Source organism: Leucoraja erinacea, chromosome 17 (genome assembly GCF_028641065.1).
Source record: "Leucoraja erinacea ecotype New England chromosome 17, Leri_hhj_1, whole genome shotgun sequence".
Taxonomy (NCBI): Eukaryota; Metazoa; Chordata; class Chondrichthyes; order Rajiformes; family Rajidae; genus Leucoraja; species Leucoraja erinaceus.
The window spans coordinates 14290574-14310606 of NC_073393.1; the positions used below are offsets into that span (position 1 = coordinate 14290574).

General features: G+C 42.2%; 1 protein-coding gene across 6 annotated transcripts in view; it reads left to right on the plus strand.

Annotated features, from left to right (window-relative positions):
- Positions 1–395: 395 nt before the first annotated feature.
- The window catches only part of phaf1 (phagosome assembly factor 1), a 65001-nt gene continuing 45363 nt past the window's right edge, over positions 396–20033 (plus strand). For 2 of the 6 annotated variants that reach the window (XM_055648612.1, XM_055648608.1), the window contains exons 1-2: positions 396–1075; positions 8069–8151. In XM_055648612.1, the coding sequence (XP_055504587.1) occupies positions 1012–1075; positions 8069–8151 (147 nt within the window). In that variant the 5' untranslated portion in view covers positions 396–1011. Of the gene's footprint in view, positions 1076–8068; positions 8152–17224; positions 17331–20033 lie in introns of all 6 variants that reach the window. The other 4 variants (XM_055648609.1, XM_055648610.1, XM_055648611.1 and 1 more) reach the window with 4 other exon arrangements.

The window sequence follows — 20033 nt, forward strand, 5'->3', positions numbered from 1 at the left end:
GGGCGGGGGTGTGTGTGTGTCCCAGTCAAACACGTGATGGGGTGGTAACGCCCACCCGGGGGGGGGGGGGGGCAGTCAAACACGTGATGGGGGGAACAGTAGGGCGCCCACCCTGACCAAGCACGTGATCTTTGCCCCACCCGACGTGATCGGGGGGGGGGGGGGGGGGGCAACGCTCGCCAGTGGGGGGTCCCGGTCAATCACGTGATGGGGGAACAGCAGGGCGCCCCAGTCCTGACCAGACACGTGATTGGGGGGGTAAAGCGTGCCCCAGTCCCGACACGTGATGGGGGGGGGGGCAACGCGCGCCAGTGGGGGGGTCCCGGTCAATCACGTGATGGGGGAACAGCAAGGCGCCCCAGTCCTGACCAAGCACGTGATGGGGGGGGGGGGCAGCGCGAGCCCCGATCCCCGATCCCGGCCGGACATGTGATCCGGGTGGAGGTTGAGCGCCTGCCGGTCTGGGCAGGTGGAGAATGTCTCCCTACCGACCAGCGGCTCCACCGCCTGCGAGTCGCGGCGGAGAGTGACCGCGAAACGTCGTTATAGACCGCTGTCCTAGAGCTTTGGTCCTCACTGCCGCAAACGTGGGGCAGCGCAACCCGGAAGCGGTTGGGACGGAAGTGGTATTGTATAATCAGCTGATGGCGATGGAAGCGGCGGCTGTTATTGTTCGGGTTTGAGACCAAGCCAACCGTCCTCAGGCTGAAAGACATCGGCTCCCGGTCGCCGGAGACCGACACACCTGCCTCTCCTCATTGAGACACAGCAGCATCTTCTCAACATCTTAAAGCCCAGACGCAGTGGCACCCGGCTCTTTATAGCCGCGGCGATCAGCACCCGACCGGTTATACCCGGGGCACCAGTTGCCGGGATCCTACCCCCGGTACCCCGCAGTCGTCCCCGCTGGCCTTTTCCCGGAGTCAGCGGCAGACGGCTCGGTCAGCAACGCGCACCGGCCTGGCGAAACGGTGCCCAGATCCGCCCGTCACCTCTCCCGTAGCCGGGCCAATGCTGGATCTGGAAGTGGTGCCCGAGCGGTCTTTGGGGAACGAACGATGGGAATTCGCTTTAGGTAAATTCAAGCGAGGTTAACCCATCTTTTTAAGGAATTTCGCACACAAAGTATCCGCCCCATTGACGTTCATGGAATAATAAGTTGATGGAAGAAACGTTCGGGATGAGGAGGATTTGATATTGTTGTGAACTGTATTGGGAACGTGTAGATAATGTAATCATGGGAGGAATGAATACAGTAACAAGGAGGACGGGTGGGATAGTATGTGGGCTGTCAGTGGGTGGAAAGGCTAAGTTGTGGGCTATACTATGGGTTGAGCGTCAAGGTGAAGGAACCTGGAGTGGGTGGGGGGCTGTGATATGTACTAACTTGATATAAGGTGGAGAGAGATGGCCAGGGGGAAATGGAAATTATGTAACCCTCAATGGGGTAATGGTAGCGGGGAATATTGTGGGGTGGGGGGGAGATAAGGCCAGGTGTACTGTAGTGTGGGTGCAATGTGTTGGAAAGAATTAGGGTCTGCATTGATAGGGGATGAACGGGGAAGAAATGATTGGGGTCTGCTGTGGGTAGATTATTTCATGGAGGGAGATGTGACGGGTGATGTGGAATGGGGGTGAGAAAGAAGATAGATTATCTTGTCGCGGGGATGTGAAATGGGAGTTGGAGTGAAGATGGGTGTGTTGTTGAATGGGGTGTAATGGAGATGGTATGTGATGGAGGTGACCACGATGAGGGTTAACAAGATTTGTGTGACATGAGGCGAGACCAGAGTAGAATTTAGGGTCAGGTATGTTGAGAAGGTGATGGAATGAGGTTTGTGTAAGTTGAAGGGAGAATGGGGAGGGAAGTTTGTGTGTCATGTAGTGCCCAGGTGGAATCAGAGGTTACGGGGGATAGCCCAGATGTGGTGCGAGAGTTTGCTATGGCAGAGGATAAGGGGCAGGTTCATGACAAGAATACAAGTGAGGTGGATTGGATGGTGGAGCAGATATGTTGAGGTGTGAGGGGGACTTCAAGGGTTGTTCTCAAGGGTTGTCTCCTACTTTGTTATTGGTTGCTATGATGCTGAACACTTGTGATTTAATTATGATGTGAATCCTCCATTGCAAGGGAATCTGATGAAAGAGCATGATTGTTTTTTCAGTTCTTGAGCTTTTAATCATCTGCCTTAATCTCTAGTGTCAAATGTTGATAGTTCGTTTCAAGGGCCTTGGTTTGCTCATTTTAAATTAAAAATAGACTAAAGAGGTAGTTATTATTGAAGGAAGGAGAAGACTAGAAGATAATTCCTCCACAGTGCGCTGTAGTGGATATTTATGTTAATTTTTATGTAGTTGTGTGTCTTGTTGCTTTTTTGGTATGACTGCATGGCAAATCAAATTCCTTGTATGCTTTTACATACTTGGCTAATAAATTAATTACAATACAATTACAATACAATAAATTGCATTGCATTTACTTGGACGAGAGGTTATGTTGCAGGAGGCTCACCTGGGCTATGTGCTGGTACAGTTATCTTGCATTTATTCTTCAAACAAGTGTTTCTCATTCTCTATTCAAGAGAGCACTACATATCATGTTGGTTTATGTGTAAATCCTGTGACTTTAGGAAGTTTACTGGCAATTACCAATCATTAATCATTGTTAGTTGAATGTATTATACTTTGTAATTGTGCTAGGATTATCTTAAATCACTCCACGTGCAGAGCTGATGTCATAGCTTCAGGGTCTAGTGTAATTCACTTTAATGAGGCATCTCTATAATCATATTTTCTTTTATTACATCAATTTCACAAATAAATATATTTGCCCTTCAGAAATTAGGTAATAGGACATCTGATGAAACTGAAATGAATGTGTTGCGTAATTATTTGTAGTATTGAAAACTGTGTTGACCTCAGAAGTGGATCCTTTTAAGAATTTGTGGTGCATAAGATAATTTAATAAGTATCGGTATTTGCTGAGCCGATGCATGTTGCAGCCATTTCAAATTATCCTCCAGTGTACTTTAAGACCATAGAATTGCCAGATTAACTAAACTTGAAAAGGTATCCAAGGTCCCTGTACTGGTCAAAGCAAAGGAGGCATTCAGGAATGGAGCTAGCGCACACACCTCCATGCAGGAGGTAAACAGATTCTGAGTCAATTATTAATTTTAAATCTAAGAATGACAGATTGTTTGTTACTGATCCCTGAATCAATAGTTTTTAGTTAAGAATATGAACACAGGTCACAGATTGAGTTATGTTCTCATTGATTGGAAGAACAGGCTCGGTGTATTGAATATCTTACTCCTGTTTAAATGTTGTCTGTCTACAAGTTCTGGTGCACACGTCTTTCACTGTTCAACTCTTGGCAATGCACCATCAGCTCTACAGTATATAAACTCTGAAATTATTTCAAGATGCTTCAAAAAAGCTTATTACTTTAACCAACCTTTTGGTTCTTCTAATGAGGTTAAATGATTTTTGTTTGACAATGTTTGTGTGATATGTTGAAGTACTTTGCTATATTCACAGTGTGTGGTCTTGAGATGAAAATAAAAGTGCCACATACGCATTTTCCCTAAGCATAGTTGTTAAGCAAGCTGGCTGGGATTGTGATGTGGCATAAATTGATACATATCTGTTCATTTCTTTATTCTAGTGAACTATTTCAGCTTTTTGCTAAGTTAATGGTTTAAAAAAAATGTAATTTCTCTCTTTGGGGTTCAAAGACCTTGTAACAAGAAGGATCTGTTCAAAATCTATGTTCTTGCCCCACAATGTTTCATTGGTGTATCTGGAAGACCCTTCTTAACACAGGATCTCAAACCTTGAATTATCATTTGCTTTGCCATTGCAGTGTACTTATAGTTGGTGGTAAAACATTGTGTGTTCAGCAGAAATTCTCTCCTTAAATCTCTCTTGTAGGCTGCTTCAAGTAAAGCCTACCACTTGGTCACTCAACCTCATCTCCTAATGTTGCTTAATTTGTTTTGTTACTGTGAAATCTTGAGGAGTTCCATACTGACCTTTCTGTCCTGGGTTGCATCCATTGCAAGAGTGAGGCCACGTACGCACTGGGGGAATACCACTAACATCCACCCTGCCCTCAAATTTACTTGGACTATTTCTGACACCCTTCTCCCCTTTCTTGATCATCACAGGGGTCAGACTATTCACTGACATCCACTATAAACCCACTGATTCCCACTGTTATCTGGACTACACCTACTCCCACCCTGCCTCTTTTAAAGACAATCTGCCCTCAAGCTTCCAAGATAAGGCTTTCTATTCTAGAATATCAGAGATGTCCTCTCTCTTTAGTAAACTTGGTTTCTCCTCCGCTGCCATTGATGGATCTGTCATTCATGTCTCCCCCATGTCCCATTGTTCAGCTCTGGTACCCCCTTTTTCCAGTCAGAACAAAGATAGAGTTCCCAGGGTCCTTACCTATCTCTGCACCAGCTTTTGCGTCCAACATATCATTCTCTAACATCTCCGCCCCCTTCAGTGTGATCCCACCACTAATCACATCTTCCCACCCCCCCACCCCTCCCTTTGCTTTCTACAGAGACTGCTCCCTCCACAGTAGGTATGTTACAAAACCTACCTGAATCGTCATTGGGAATCTGCCCACAGCCAGGTCCGCGATTTTGGCTTTGTTTGGAGGGGGCGGGATTTAAAACGCGATTTTTACTCTAGGCTGTACTAATCGCACATGTTCATCCCTAGTAAATCATTAACGAAAAATCGCTGCAAGACCCGGTCGCAAAAGGTATTATTAGTTTTATAGGTGCCCCGATAATATAGTTATAATAGCCTTTAAAATTACTCTCTGATTTCCGGTAGCCTCTCGTCTCCCCCCCTTTTTATAAAGCAAACAATTAAAGGTAAAAATGTAAGAAGATTTTAAATTAAATGGGGCATATATATAACCCTGTAATTAAAGTTATCTATAACGAATAGTTCATTTTGGGGTGTGTGGGATAATGAATACCGCAGTATTTTTCTCGGCATTTGAGAGAACTAATCCATCGCTTTGTCAACGTTCTGAAAACCAGCGCGTTCCACATAAACCCACTAGAAAGCCGATTTAAATTTTAATATATTTACAGCCATGTGAAAACTAAATTCCTTCAATTTGGCCTATAATGTTAACCTGTAAATTAGATGTAAAAATCTCTGATTGTGACTTATGTTGTGAATAATCTATGGTGACACTTAGGCTATATATAAAATGTTAATCTTTGTTCAGAGAAATGGGCATTTGACTATCCAAGATCTATATTTTTTGTAATGTCCATTGAAAATCAATAGGGAACAAGATGCTAATTTCCGAGTATGAAAATGGTCATAACGTTTTTAATACTTGAGATATGAAAGTGAATTTGGTGTCAAATTAAACTTATTGTTATGCTTTATCTGCTGGGATAAATTGCAGACTTGATTTTTTAAATCTCAAAATTTTGTAACATTGCTATCCACAGTTCCTTGGTTCACTGATTGCTTCCCACTCAAACTGTTCCCTCCCATGTACTTTCTTGTAACCGCAGGAGATGTAACACCTGTCACTCTACTTCCACCCTTGCATCTATCCATGGATCCCAAGATTCCTTCCATGTGAGATACAGTCACATGGATCTCTTCTAACCTCATCTACTGCATTTGGTGCCCCCGGTCTGCATCCCGGTGGCCTGAACATTGACTTCTCCAATTTCCGGTAGCCCTTGCTGTCTCCTCCCCTTGATAAAGCCGAATTAAGTTAAACATATAAGAAGATATTAAATTGGTTTCTGGGCTAGTTTACAGCTTATATTTAGTCTCAAATTAGTCTTGTCTCGGGTTGAGGTGTGTGGGATAATGAATACAGAAAGGCATTTGTCTCCCAGGTAACGAGAGAGAAGTAGCTAGATCTCTTTGTTGTATTTGAAAAGTAAAATGTCGTAAACCAAATGGCCAATGTTTTTAATATATCTTGTACCATGTGACAAAATGCCTTTGATGTGATGCATTCTGTAGAAACCTTTATTTTCCTGTACCTCTGAACATGACTAATGTCTGTGGAATGTGCTATGGTGACAACAAAACACTATATAATACAATGTAATTCTGTTGTTCAGAGAAGTGGACTGAGGACAGTGAAGTGTCTATATTGGTCACTTGACTGGTGTTCTCCCTCCCATCAGCCGATAATAAGTAACGTTTTGAACTGGTCTACCAAACAGTTTGTTTGTGTTCTGTTTATTAAGAAGCAAATCTGTTTAGTTGTTATAAAAGTAACTTTTTCACCCTTCTCAGCTCCCCCTCAGCCCTCTGGCTCTTCCTCTTCCTTTCTTCTTCTATCTCCCCCGCCCCCCCACCACCATGCATCAGTCCGAAGAAGGGTTTCGGCTCGAAACTTTGCCTATTTCCTTCGCTCCATAGATGCTGCCGCACCTGCCGAGTTTCTCCAGCAATTTTATCTACCTTCGGTGCTTCTGTTGTGGCCTCCTTTACATTGACGAGACAAAGTGTAGATTAAGCGACTGTTTCACCGAAGACTTGCGCTTGGTCCAATTTTACAATGTTCATACTGTTAGGTTGTAAGCTAACCAAGTGGAATATAAGGTGATGTTCCTTTAGTTTGTGTATGGCCTTACTTTGGCAATAGAGAAGGTCCAGGACATCAAGGTCAGTTTGCAAATTGGAGGAACAGCACCTATTTCTCCTGAGCAGCTTACATCTCAGCGGTATGAATATTGACAAGCCAGACACAAAATGCTGGACAGGCAGCATCTCTGGAGAGAAGGAATGGGTGATGTTTCAGGTCGAGACCCTTCTTCGGACTGTCTCGTACTCGGGTATGAATATTGTTTTCTCTAACTTCAAGTAACCCTTGCATCCCCTCTCTATTCATCCCTCCTCCCACTCAAGTCATACTAACTTCAAAGTCATCTTGTTGAGTCTCATTGTCTGTAACTCGTTTTTACCTAGCATACAGCTATCAATGGCCTGTTTCCTTTATCATTGTTACATTTTTGCATATCTTTCATTCACTTGTTCTATATCTCTCTATATCACTGTCTTTATCTCTCGTTTCCCTTTTCCCTAACTCTCACTCTGAAGAAGGGTCTCGACCTGAAATGCCACCTATTCCTTTTCTCCAAAGATGCTGAGTTACTCCAGCATTCTGTGTATCTTTTCTGCTGTTCCTAGATTACTGAATGTTCCTTCCATAAATCGGGGTCAGTCCCGATTCTCTAACCTACCTTCATTGCGGACTTAGATATTTTTTCTGTGACTGTCTCGCTGTAATGTTTTAAAACTATATTCTCGCTTTGGTATTTTTTCGTTGCACTACCTGGTGTTCTTTATGCAACCCATGAGATTGTGTATGCTTGATAGTGCGCATGTATAGTATGATCTGACTTAATTGGGTAGCACACAACCAAAAGCTTTTCTGTGTATCTGTATCATCTGTGGCTTTGAAAAGCCCAGCCATACTGAAGTCAGTCTGCTTAATGCGGTGCTAAGGTAGGTGTTGCAAATTGTGCAATGGAAGATGGCGTTGGTTGTTAGATTTCAATAATTCTAATCTCAGCACATCACAGATGGAGTTTATACGGTGGGTTCTAGGCCCAACCACCTTCAGCTCCATGTCCGTAATCTTCCTTCCATCATGTGACGGAGTGGGGATGTTCTCTGATACTTGCAAGAGCTGCATGCACAATACTTGTACGAAGCAAGCGCTGGGCCATGTTTTTGGGACAAAGTACAAAGCAGGCCAGCCTCCAAGTCGCACACAATCTTGACTTGGAAAATTTATCTTGGTCCTTCATTGTCATTGGGCCTGAAATCCAGAACTCTACACCCAATGCCATGGCAATAATTTATTTATTTGGAAGACTATAGTCATTCAAGAATGTAGCCCGCCACCATCTCTCAAGGCAAGTTCAGGGTAGATAATTGCCTTTTGCCTTGTTAGCAATGCTAATGTACTAAAAGATTAATAAAAACATTCTCTGTGTCCAAATATTCAGACCTGGTTACTTACTAATTCCCACACGTTTTATGTTTATTTCAGGAATGCCATTGGCTCAGGGTGTTGCTATTCTCCAAAAGCACTGTCGTATCATCAAAAATGTACAAGTTCTCTATAGCGAGCAGGTGAGTGAGACTCATTCTTTACATGTTCCATGAGACTCACATTTGCCTGATATCAGTTTTTGTATTACTTTAAAGTTCAGTTCGGGATGCATTATAACTGAAGAAAATAAAAACAGTCATGCAATATTTAACCTTTTAATATTGATTGCTGGCTTGGATCTCTGGCCAGGTTCTTTGACCGAAGGTGCATGTTTCAATGGCCCTGGAATATCAGTGTGCACTGTCTATCAGATGCCTGGAAACCTTTTGTGACATGTGGGCCCATGTAATTAGTTCTTTATTGCACTTGATTTCACAACTGGTATAATTCAGGTGGCACAGCTTGCAAAGCTACTGCCTTATGCCTGTAAGGAGTTTGCATGTTCTCCTTGTGACTTTTTTTTTCCTCCTGGTGTTCTGGTTTCCTCCCACATCCCAAAAATGTGCAAGTTTGCAGGCAAATTAGCCTTTAGTGTGTCTGGAATGGATGAGAAAGTGGGATAATATAGAACTAGTCTGCACAGGTGATTGATGGTCAGCACGGATCTGGTGGGCTGAAGGCCTGTTTTCATGCTGTTTTTTTATTTTTATTTCTGTTTATGTCCCTTCATCCTCCTAAAGTAGCTGTGGTGACCTCTCCTATAAATAGTTGTACTTGTGGGTTATTTTGGTGGGCACAGGTCCAGCTATTTGATGGGATGAAATGCAGACTCCGTTCAGTGAATTTTATGACGATTACCCGACTTCTCTGAAAAAGGGTCTCAACCTGAAACGTCTCCAGAGATGCTGCCTGTCCTGTTGAGTTACTCCACCCTTTTGTATCTATCTTGTATAGAGATCAGTTTGGAATGAATTGGGAGATAAAGGAAACTTTAATGAAGCTGGTACACAAAAATGCTGGGGAAACTCAGCGGGTGCAGCAGCATCTATGGAGCGAAGGAAATAGGCAACGTTTCGGGCCGAAACCCTTCGTCAGACTCAATAGGCAACGTTTCAGGCCGAAACCCATCTTCAGACTTCAGACTTTAATGAAGCTGCTTGGTTTCTGTCTGAGGTAAGAGGTTAGGAGGATTTAGTGGACCTCAAAATGTTTTGTTAATGAAATTTTTTATTAGAAGAGGAGAAAAAAGGCTGCATTTTGTATTTAAAAGATTGATTTTTATCATTAATTCAGGATTTCTATGTTTTGGTACTCGGCTTAAGGAAAGTGTGTCACAGGTTGTTTTGCTGGCTTGCCTCCATGAGATCCAAACTAAAAAATGTTTAACTGCTGGCGAATAGCCCAGTAGGTCTTCCGTTGCACTCTGCTATAGTTTACGCTTGTTTGAGTTGCACAAATTAATATAAAAAAAGTTGAGAATAATGAGGCCTAACATCTGACAAAGTAGTTTGTTATTTCAAAACTGACCCTTCATACCAAGATCTCGACTGTGGATCGTTAACAATTGTTAGCTGTGACAGAGTTCGCACACCATTACTTCTCATATGGTGAAGCTAAGTAGCTCAAGTGACAGCGAATCATCATGCCTGGATGTGCTCAATGCTTTCTGTGCTCTCTTTGAAAGGGAGAACATTGACGTACCTTCTTGGGCACTGACAACCTCCAACAACACTCTAATCTCAGGTACAGAGGGTGATGTCAGAAGATCATTCAGAGCGGTGAACCATTTGAAAGCTTCTGGCTTTCATGTACCTGGATGTGTTCTTAAAACCCATGTAGATTAACTGGCTTGAGTTTTTGTAGACATTGTTAACCTCTCACTACTATGGTCTGAGCTCTCATCTGGATTAAAAAGACATCCTTAATATCGGTGCCCAAGAAGTGCAAGGTGCCTCAATGACTACCGACCAGTAGCCCTCGTGCCCATTGTGTTTGTGTTTTGAGAGGTTGGGAACGATGCATATCAACTCCAATCTTCGTAAGGACCTGGACCTACTACAATTTGCTGCCGCAAATCAACAGGGATGCAATCTCACTGAGTCTCCACTCTGTACTGGACCATTTGAACAATTAGAACAGGTACGTCAGTCAGCTGTTCATCCATTACAGCTCTGCGTTCCACGCCATAAACCTTTTAACTTGTAAACAAACTCGGAACTGGGTTTCTGCCTATCCCTTTGCAGTTGGAACCTCGAATTCGTCATTGGCAGACCACGGTCAGTATGAATTGGCAATAACACTCATTTCTCTGACTATTGACACCAGGACACCTCAAGCCTGTGTACTGTGTACACAGCCCCATTCGCTGTGATGGCATTTCAGTCTCAGTCACAGAGGCCGATGTCAGGAAATCCTTCAGAGGGGTGAACCCCCGAAAAGCACCTGGTCCTGATGGTATACCCGGCCGTGTTCTAAAAACCTGTGTGGACCAACTGGCGGGAGTTTTTACGGACATTTTCAACCTCTCACTTCTGAGGTCTGAGGTCCCCACCTGCTTTAAAAGGGCATCAATTATACCAGTGCCCAAGAAGAGTAAGATGACGTGCCTCAATGACTATCGACCAGTGGCACTAACGCCGGTGGTGATGAAGTGCTTTGAGAGGTTGATCGTGGAGCAAATCAACTCCTACCTTGACAAAAACCTGGACCCACTGCAGTTCGCGTACCGCCACAACAGATCAACGGTGGATGCGATCTCGCTGGCCCTCCACTCCGCACTGGACCACTTGGACAACAAAAACTCATATGTCAGGCTGTTATTCATTGATTACAGCTCGGCATTTAACACAATCATCCCCTCCAAACTGGTTACCAAACTCGCAGAACTGGGTCTCTGCGCATCTCTCTGCAACTGGATCCTCGACTTCCTCGTCCACAGACCACAGTCTGTTCGTATTGGTGGAAATGTGTCAGCCTCGATAACAATCAGCACGGGAGCACCTCAAGGCTGCGTGCTCAGCCCCCTGCTGTACACTCTTTATACCCATGACTGCGTAGCGAACCACCGTGCGAACTCCATCATCAAGTTCGCTGACGACACCACTATTGTGGGGCGTATCACTGATGGGGATGAGTCAGAATATAGAAGAGAGATCGAGCAACTGTCCATATGGTGCCAGCGCAATAACCTGGCCCTCAACACCAGCAAAACCAAGGAACTGATTGTGGACTTTGGAAGGAGTAGGAGGGGGACCCACAGCCCCATTTATATCATGGTTGAAAGGGTCAAGAACTTCAAATTCCTGGGCGTGCACATCTCTGAAGATCTTTCCTGGTCCGAGAACACTAACGCAATTATCAAAAAAGCTCATCAGCGCCTCTACTTCCTGAGAAGATTACGGAGAGTCGGATTGTCAAGGAAGACTCTCTCTAACTTCTACAGGTGCACAGTTGAGAGCATGCTGACCGGTTGCATCGTGGCTTGGTTCGGCAATTTGAGTGCCCTGGAGAGGAAAAGACTACAAAAAGTAGTAAACACTGCCCAGTCCATCATCGGCTCTGACCTTCCTTCCACCGAGGGGATTTATCGCAGTCGCTGCCTCAAAAACGCTGGCAGTATCATCAAAGACCCACACCATCCTGGCCACACACTCATCTCCCTGCTACCTGCAGGTAGAAGGTACAGGAGCCTGAAGACTGCAACAACCAGGTTCAGGAATAGCTACTTCCCCTCAGCCATCAGGCTATTAAACCTGGCTCGGACAAAACTCTGATTATTAACAACCACTTTCTGTTATTTGCACTTTACCAGTTTATTTATTCATGTGTGTATATATTTATATCATGGTATATGGACACATTTATCTGTTTTGAAGTAAATGCCTACTATTTTCTGTGTGCTTAAGCAAAGCAAGAATTTCATTGTCCTATACAAGGACACATGACAATAAACTCACTTGACTTGACTTGACTCATTCTACTCTCCCTACACCTATAACTGTGTAACCAGACTCGTCTCTAATATCATCTTTAAATTCACTGATATCACCATTGTTGGACTAATAACAGATAATGATGAGTCCGGAGTACAGGAGGGAGACTGATAATCTGATTGAATGCTGCCAGAACGACCCTGATCTACGTTAGCAAGACCAAGGATCAGATTGTTGATGTCAATAGGGGCAAGCCGTGGATCCATGAACCTGTCTTCATCGACTGGGCGGTGGGGAGAGAGTCACCAGCATCAAGTTCCTGGGCATGCATATCTCTGCAGATCTGTAAGAAGGAACTGCACTGTTCAAAGTCTGCCAGTTTCCCTTTCAAACTGTCTGAATGTCCTTTCTTTGCGATAGCTTGTGGAGACAATGGCTGAGCCATATCATCCCTGGACAACTGCTCTTCTGTTATAAACAGCCTTTTGTAATGTTTTATCATCGTTGTATAGTTTCGCAATGACCTTAAAATGAATAAAGTTATTTACTTTGTTCATTGACTTCTAACTTCAAAATAAATATGGTTACTGTGAAAATATTGTATTATTGATTAAAATTTTACAGAGATTGCTTTAATGGCCTGTAAAGGTGTGGCAGGTTGTTTTTCTAAAAATGCAGTTGTCTTCTAATGAATGAAAGTCTGCCAGTTTCCCTTTCAAACTGCATGTTCTTTTTTTTCATGGCTGAAGTACAGCCTTTTGATCCACAAGGTATTTACTTGTTAATAAAATTACAGAGACTTGGCAGGTGAAATGCTGATGAATAAACTTCTGCATGTTCATAAGTAGATCCACAAGGTCTTGTTAAAGGAAATGGATTACAAGGACATCTTGCCAATGACCACTGAATACAAACCATATATTATGCAGTGATAGACATTCATAAAAACCTGCAGATTGAAATAAATGTAATAAAATGGCAAACGCTGGGAACGCCCAACGTTGGACACAATCTATGGAAAGAGTTGGTGTTAATGTTTCTCTTTGAAGACCCCACCCTTCATCAGCCAAGATATCCACTCTTTCACATAAGTGTGTTTCCATCTGAAACGTACATGCAGTTTGTCTTCTTCCAGATGCTGTCTAACCTGACAAGTTGTTTTTGTTTTGATTCCAAATATTGTACAGTCTTGGGTGGACCTCATTTTGAATACTGTTGAGAATACTCCAAATGTGTTGTCAAGAATCCATCTTTTTCATTGCCCCACAATTGGCAAATCTCTTCAGTTGCTTAGGCCCTTGTCTCTGGATGTATGTCCCTGAACCTCCCAAACAAGCCAGCTGCTGCTTTTTGTGTGATGTTCCTTAAAGCTAATGTTTCTTATACCAGTTGGCTAACTGATATATTTTCTTTGACTATCTTGTGAAGCTCTTTGGTACTTTTTTAACATTCTTAGTTGCATTATATAAATTGTGATTGTTTCGGTAATAGATGATGCCTTTACCATTGGAGGTTGATTATGCAAGTCAGTACAAATTGTATCTTGCACTGTACTTCTCCTTGTGTATCTCTTCATCTAACTGTTATATAACCCTCCATACTTTTCTCCTTTTCCTTGCTTGATTTCCATTTAAATGCATTTATGCCTTGCCTCAATTATACGTGCTAGCCAGTTACATATTTCTGTCAACAAAGTTTCTCCTGAATTTCTTACTGGATCAGAGTGAGCATGTTGTACATCTGACTCCTGGATTTAATGGTGTTAAAGTTGAGCTTGGCTTTTGGGTTAGGAGACTATTGGTTTACATTGTCTTTCAAATTTGGTGCATGTTGTGGCATTGATAGCAGTTTTCAGTCCGGTAATCTCAAATTTATAGCTCGTGCACCATTTGGCCAATTGTGCATATACCAATCACCAAACAGCTCCACAACCATTACCGGCAATTAACTCAATCCACTCCCTCACTTGTGTGTTGGTGGAGAAAATCTTATTTTAATCCTGTCCAGAGTGTTTAATTGTAATTTGTACTGAAAACACAACAATTAAATTATTTCTTACAGCAGCATAACAGGTCTGTAAATACAGTACTCAATAGGTGCCATAATAAAACAAAGTTCAATAAAAAATATATATATTAATGAAAATACGAAACAAAAGTCAAAAATCCCTAACAAAGACACTTTGTAGTTCGAGGTTTAGCTGGTATTTGTAGTGTTCAGTATCCTGATGGTTTTTGGGAAGAGACTGTTCCTGAACCTGGAGGTCACTGTTTTCTTATTCCTACACCACCTTCCAGATGGCAGGACTGAAACAAAAGCGTGACTAAGGTTGTGTGGGTCTTTAATGCTGGCTGCATTTTTGAGTCGTTTCCTATGGATCCCTTCCATGGTGGGGAGATCAGTATCCGTAAAGAACCAGGCACCACTTTTTGTAATCTCCTTCATTCCTGGGCATTTGTTGTGGGACCAGGTCATGAAGCAACCAATCAATATGCTCTCTACCATGCACTTGTAGAACTTCAAGAGTGTATTTGACAACATATTGCATCTCAATCTTCTAAGGAAGTAGAAATGTTGATGGGTATTCTTTATGATTGCATCAATGTGCTGGGTCCATGATAAATCTTCAGAGATATGCATGCCCAGGAAAACCTATCTATGTGGACTCTCAAATGAAGGAATGAATCTTGGCAAGAGTCATTGAAAATTACAAGAACTCAAAAGTTGCTGAATGATAGTTTGCTGGAATCGAGGTCTGGTAAAATATGGAAAAACAGTATTTTAACCATCTGTTTGTAAATTTAGTGAATTCCATGACATCTGATTGTCTGTTATTAATGTTAAGTGCACATCTAATTCAACTACTTGCAGGCGACATAAAGATATCGCATTCTCTGCTAGGGCTTTAAGCACTGATAACATATTGATAGCCATGTCAGAGACCAACATGCCAGAGTTGGGGATAGCTGGCATGGCTTTACACGTGGCAGATCGTTTCTCATTAACTTGATTGTTTTTTTGTGTGACAACGGAGATTGATGAAGGTAAGGTGGTGGATGTTGGATATGTGGATTTTAGTAAAGTTCCTCATGGTAGACTGATCCAGATTAAGATGTACGGGATGCACAATGACTTGGTCGTATGTATTCTGAACTGGCTTTATCATATAAGACAGAGTTGTGGTGGAAGGAAGATATTCTGGCTGGAGGTATGTGACCAGTGGAGTCCTGCAGGGTTCAGTGCCGAGACCGCTGCTGTTTGTGATGTATATAATTGACCTAGACGTAAATGTACATGGGTTGGTGAGTAAGTTTGCTGATGACACAAAAATTGTAAGAGTTGCAAACAGTGATTCATTGATGTGTTATTGTCTCGTGTACCTAGGTAGTGAAATTCTGGTTTTCCATACAATACAGAGTACGCAGAAAATTATAACGCATCTGGCGCCGACAAAGTACACATTAGAGTCCCGATGGACCCTTTTGTTCTCAGCACTCCGGCCGTCTCTCTGTGGCTCAACTCTCCCTCATACGGTTTGCCAGTGAACAGTCCCTTTCCTCTCCAGATCTTCACCGTTCGTGCCCTGAGGGAGGGGGTTTGGGAAGACTTCTGCCGCGCGGCCCCTTGAGAAGTGAGGGAAGCTGTCAGAAGATGTAGTGGGATATAGATCAGCTACAGAAATGGGCAGGAAAGTGACAGATGGAGTTTAACTCAAGCAAGTGTAAGGTGTTGTACTTTGGGAGGGCGAATGTAAGGAGAGAGTATACAGTTAATAGCAAGACCTTTAACAGCATTGATGTGCAGAAAGGTCCCAGAGTTCCAGTTCATAGCTCTCTACAGGTGGCAACACAAGTAGATAGGGTGGTAAAGAAGGCTTATGCTTGCCTTCGTTGCTGGGGACTTTAAGCCGCATTTGGAATATTGCGTGTAGTTCTGGTCGCCCCATTACAAGAAAGATGAGGAAGCACGAAGAGAATGCTGCCTGGTTTAGAGGGTTTCTGCTACAGGGAGAGGTTGGATATGCTTGGATTGTTTTCACTGGAACGTCATAGGTTGAGGAATGTTTGTTCAGCATAAACATTCTGGGCCGAAGGGCCTGTTCTTGTGCTGTACTGTTCTAAGTTCTCGTCAAGCTATTCTGGTACGGTTGTGACACTAGTATCTACTTGACGAGTGGAGAATGATGCGGCTCAATTGTCTGAACAAAAAATAATAATATATTTAACCGGTGTGTTATGTTTGCCACTTTTTGTTCAAGCCATCATGTAAGTATTCCTTTCCATTTTTTTCCAGAATTTCCTCACAGGCTTCAGGATTTTGTTTTGTCAGCAAAAATGAGCACCTATAACCAAAACATAGATAGACACATTGAATGAGTAGTCCAATCAGTAAATCTTTTGTAAAACTATTGGCCTGGCTTATAAAAAAAATTACATTGATTCCAATTTGTGCCTTCCATCTTCCCCATTAGTATTAATACTTTCAGAACCACTTCCATTGTGAAGTCCACCATGATCACCTTGTAATATCTTTCTATAAAGTTAACTGAGTTAGCCACATTAACATTGATAAGAACAGGGTAGAAGCTGTATGCATTTAATGAGCAACTCTTCCAAACATCCATGAGCCTCTCCACTTCTGCAATAGTCAAGTGTGGACTGTCATGGAATACTTTTCATTTGCCTGGAAGAGTGCAGCAGTAGCTAGACTCAGTGCTGAACATTACCTTCACATTTCTGGCTTTTGATTTAACTGTCTTTCCCGTGACCTCAATCACCAGAAAAGACAATAGCAATTATACTCGTATACTGAGGAAGCAGCCAGGATTATTCAATTCAAGGAAAAGGCTTGACATCCAGGTATGGGAAGTAAATGCAGCCTTGAAGTTTACATATCCCAAGACTGAATAGAACAGTAATTCCATTATAACCATAGCAGTTGTTGTTCGTCCTTCGTAGTCGAAGAAGACCACAAGTGTTTTTGTTTGTGGGTCCGGAGGTGTCTGGTGAGACTGATCCGGCCCCGTAAGGCTCATCCGCATATGGGACACAGTTAGGTGGGCGCTGCAGTAGAAGTTGAAGTGGCCATAGCAGTAATTGTTGAATATTTACAGTACAGTAGGTCAGTAGATTTGTGCTCTGTAATAACAGTTTCTCTGTGTTTAGCGCTTTTATGAGAATTATTCTTCAGCATTCTACATGATTGTATAAATTGATTTTAGCAGTTCTTTATATTTTGTACCGTGAATGATGTACAGAATGTTTTTGCTGTTCCTTAACAGGGTATCTCTTCCTTCTTTCCAGTCCCCACTCAGCCATGACCTCATTCTCAATCTGACTCAGGACGGAATCAAACTACTTTTCGATGCTTATAATCAGAGACTAAAGGTCAGCTCGGCTTCTCTCTTGTTTCCCCATTACATTTTTTTTTTTAAATCTGTAATTAAGCATTAGAATGTTTTGATGTGATCGTTATATTTACTCTGCAAATCAATCTCCCATGGCACGGCATTTAAGAAGTAAAGTTTAGGATTATTTTAAAGCCTATCTTTATAAGTGTCAATCATTATGTTGAAAATAATTAAATAGTAAAATGTCTGGCAAGTTGGAAAGCAGAGAAGAAGAGTTGATTGATGCATCAGAGCGAGCCTGGAATGAGCTGATATTTGTTGCTGTTGCAGGACCACTGAACGGAGGCTGTAATTACAATTTGGCATTTAAAGAGGCAATTTCCATTATAACTATGCACATTGGCATTTTTAATGTAAAAAATGACACCCAACTGTAATACTAATGTTGTTTCATAGATGTAATGCAGTAATACAAATGAAAAAAATTGCTGCATTGCTGAGCAGCATACATCCAGCTCCATTTTGTAAGTGATTTATTCCTAATAGTGCCAAGACAAGCTACACTTAAGTTGCATCATATGTTTGTTATTTACTTATTATTCATTGTTGATATGCTGTTGTATTACTGAAACTGAAAACTGTTTTTATGGTAATTTTGAGTGCTTGTAACTGCATTAATTTCTCCCTCTTGTAGATGTTGTTAGCATCAGACATGCTCCCCTTACCAAAGGAACAATGTTCAAAAGTAAATTTGGATAAACTGAGTTTCAATTTTTCTTGGACCAGCAGTTAATTTTCAGAAGCCGTTAATTTTCAGAAGAAATTCTGTTAACCAGTTCTGAAGCTTTTAAGCTTTGTCAGAAGCTAAATATCCCACTAAATCTCTTGCAAGATATATTTTAAGTTGAGACATTAATGCTGTGAATCATGGAATGATCCAAATAGAATAATACAGGAGGAGCGATATGGCTCATTTTGTCTATGCCAGCCATTTGTAAAAGACCATAGATTGCTGGTCCATCCTCCTGGTTCTATTATGTTTACCTTAAACATTTATCTATTAAATAGGAATGACACAAATTTCACCAGGTAAGGATGGAAGGTTTTCTTTCCTTAAAGACATGAATGAACCAGTGGTTTTGATCACATGTGAGATCTACAATTGAGAATGAAAAGAAAGAATGCAAGACGACAGATTAGTACAATACATAAAATAACTTAGTGTTCCTTTTTTAGACATACAGAAGAAGGATGGTCTTTCTCAGGACTTCTGCTATCCTCATTATTTTACCACATTGGAGTTTTGTGTCACCTGCAAACTTTAATTATGCCCAGCATATCTATGTCTGGGTCGCTAATAAATGACCTCTGTGGAACACCACTGTATTCAAAGGTTTCAAAGGGGTTTTATTGTCACCTGTACTAATTAAGGTACAGTGATATTCGTATTACCATGCAGCCATACTGAAAAAAAAAAAGCAGCAACAAGACATACAACTACATAAAAGTTAACATAAACATCCACCACTGCGGATTCCCCAAATTCCTCACTGTGATGGATGGCACTAAAGTCTAATCTTCTTCCCTCTTTATTCTCCCGCGGTCGGGTTAGTCGAACCATCCACAGTCGGGGCGATCGAAGCTCCTGCAGCCGGCGATCGAAGCCCCCATTTCGGGGCGGTCGAAGCTCCTGAGGCTTGGAGCACCCGAAGTCGGTCTCTAACCGGGGACCACAAGCTCCACGATGTTAAAGTCCCGCAGATTCCTGCGGTTGGGGCTCCCGGAGCCGGTCTCTGGCAAAATCAGCATTTATTACTTAAAGTGGTAATGAGTTGGTGCCTTGAATGATTACATTCGATGTATTGTAGGTGCTTGCACAGTCGAGAATTTCTGTACATGGTCCAGCAATGACACAGGAAAAGTAGGGTTCCAAGTTAAGCTGTAAGTTGAAGGAAGCTGTTATGTACTGGTAGACACAAAATGATGGAGTAACTCAGCAGGTCAGGCAGCATCTCTGGAGTGAAGGAATGGGTGACGTTTCGGGTCGAGACCCTTCTTCAGACTGATTTTTATGTGCTGGTGTTCCGTTATGCCTAATGCCCTCAATCTTTTGGGATTGTAAAGAAGCTTGAGAGATGCTGTTGAAGATTTCGCAATTTGCTGCATTCCATTGTGTTGATAATACACGCTGTAGCTGCAGACGGTTGAGGAAGGAGTAGTAGATCCAACCTCTGGGACTACTTTGTCCTGATGGTATTAAGCTTCATGACTACAATTGGAACGGATCTAAACAAATGGAGAGCCTTTCCTTTTATTCCTGACTTGGGTTTTGTTAATAATGGAAAGCATTATGTTGTGGAGCACAGTCATTTACCGCAGGAAGCCCATCCTTTGATCTTTTACTCATAGCATTACATCTTGTTCAAGTTGAACGTTGACAGCATCCTTGAATCTAGTACCTAGGGCGGTCAGTTGATCTTCAATATTTAAGTCTTGCTGTATTTTGATATGGGGATTTAATATAACCACGTGAGTTGGTGAACCAGTTGACTCATCCACATTCTGTGGAACAAGTCTTATAAGCAAAGATTATAGAGGAGCTCCTCAATCTTTGCTTATAAGAGACCTGACCATGTATGAGAACTGATTTCATTCGCTAAAGATATTAATGTCCCTGATGAAAACAATATTGCAGTTACATAACTGAATTTTAACGTACTTACTAATTTTATTTGGTTCT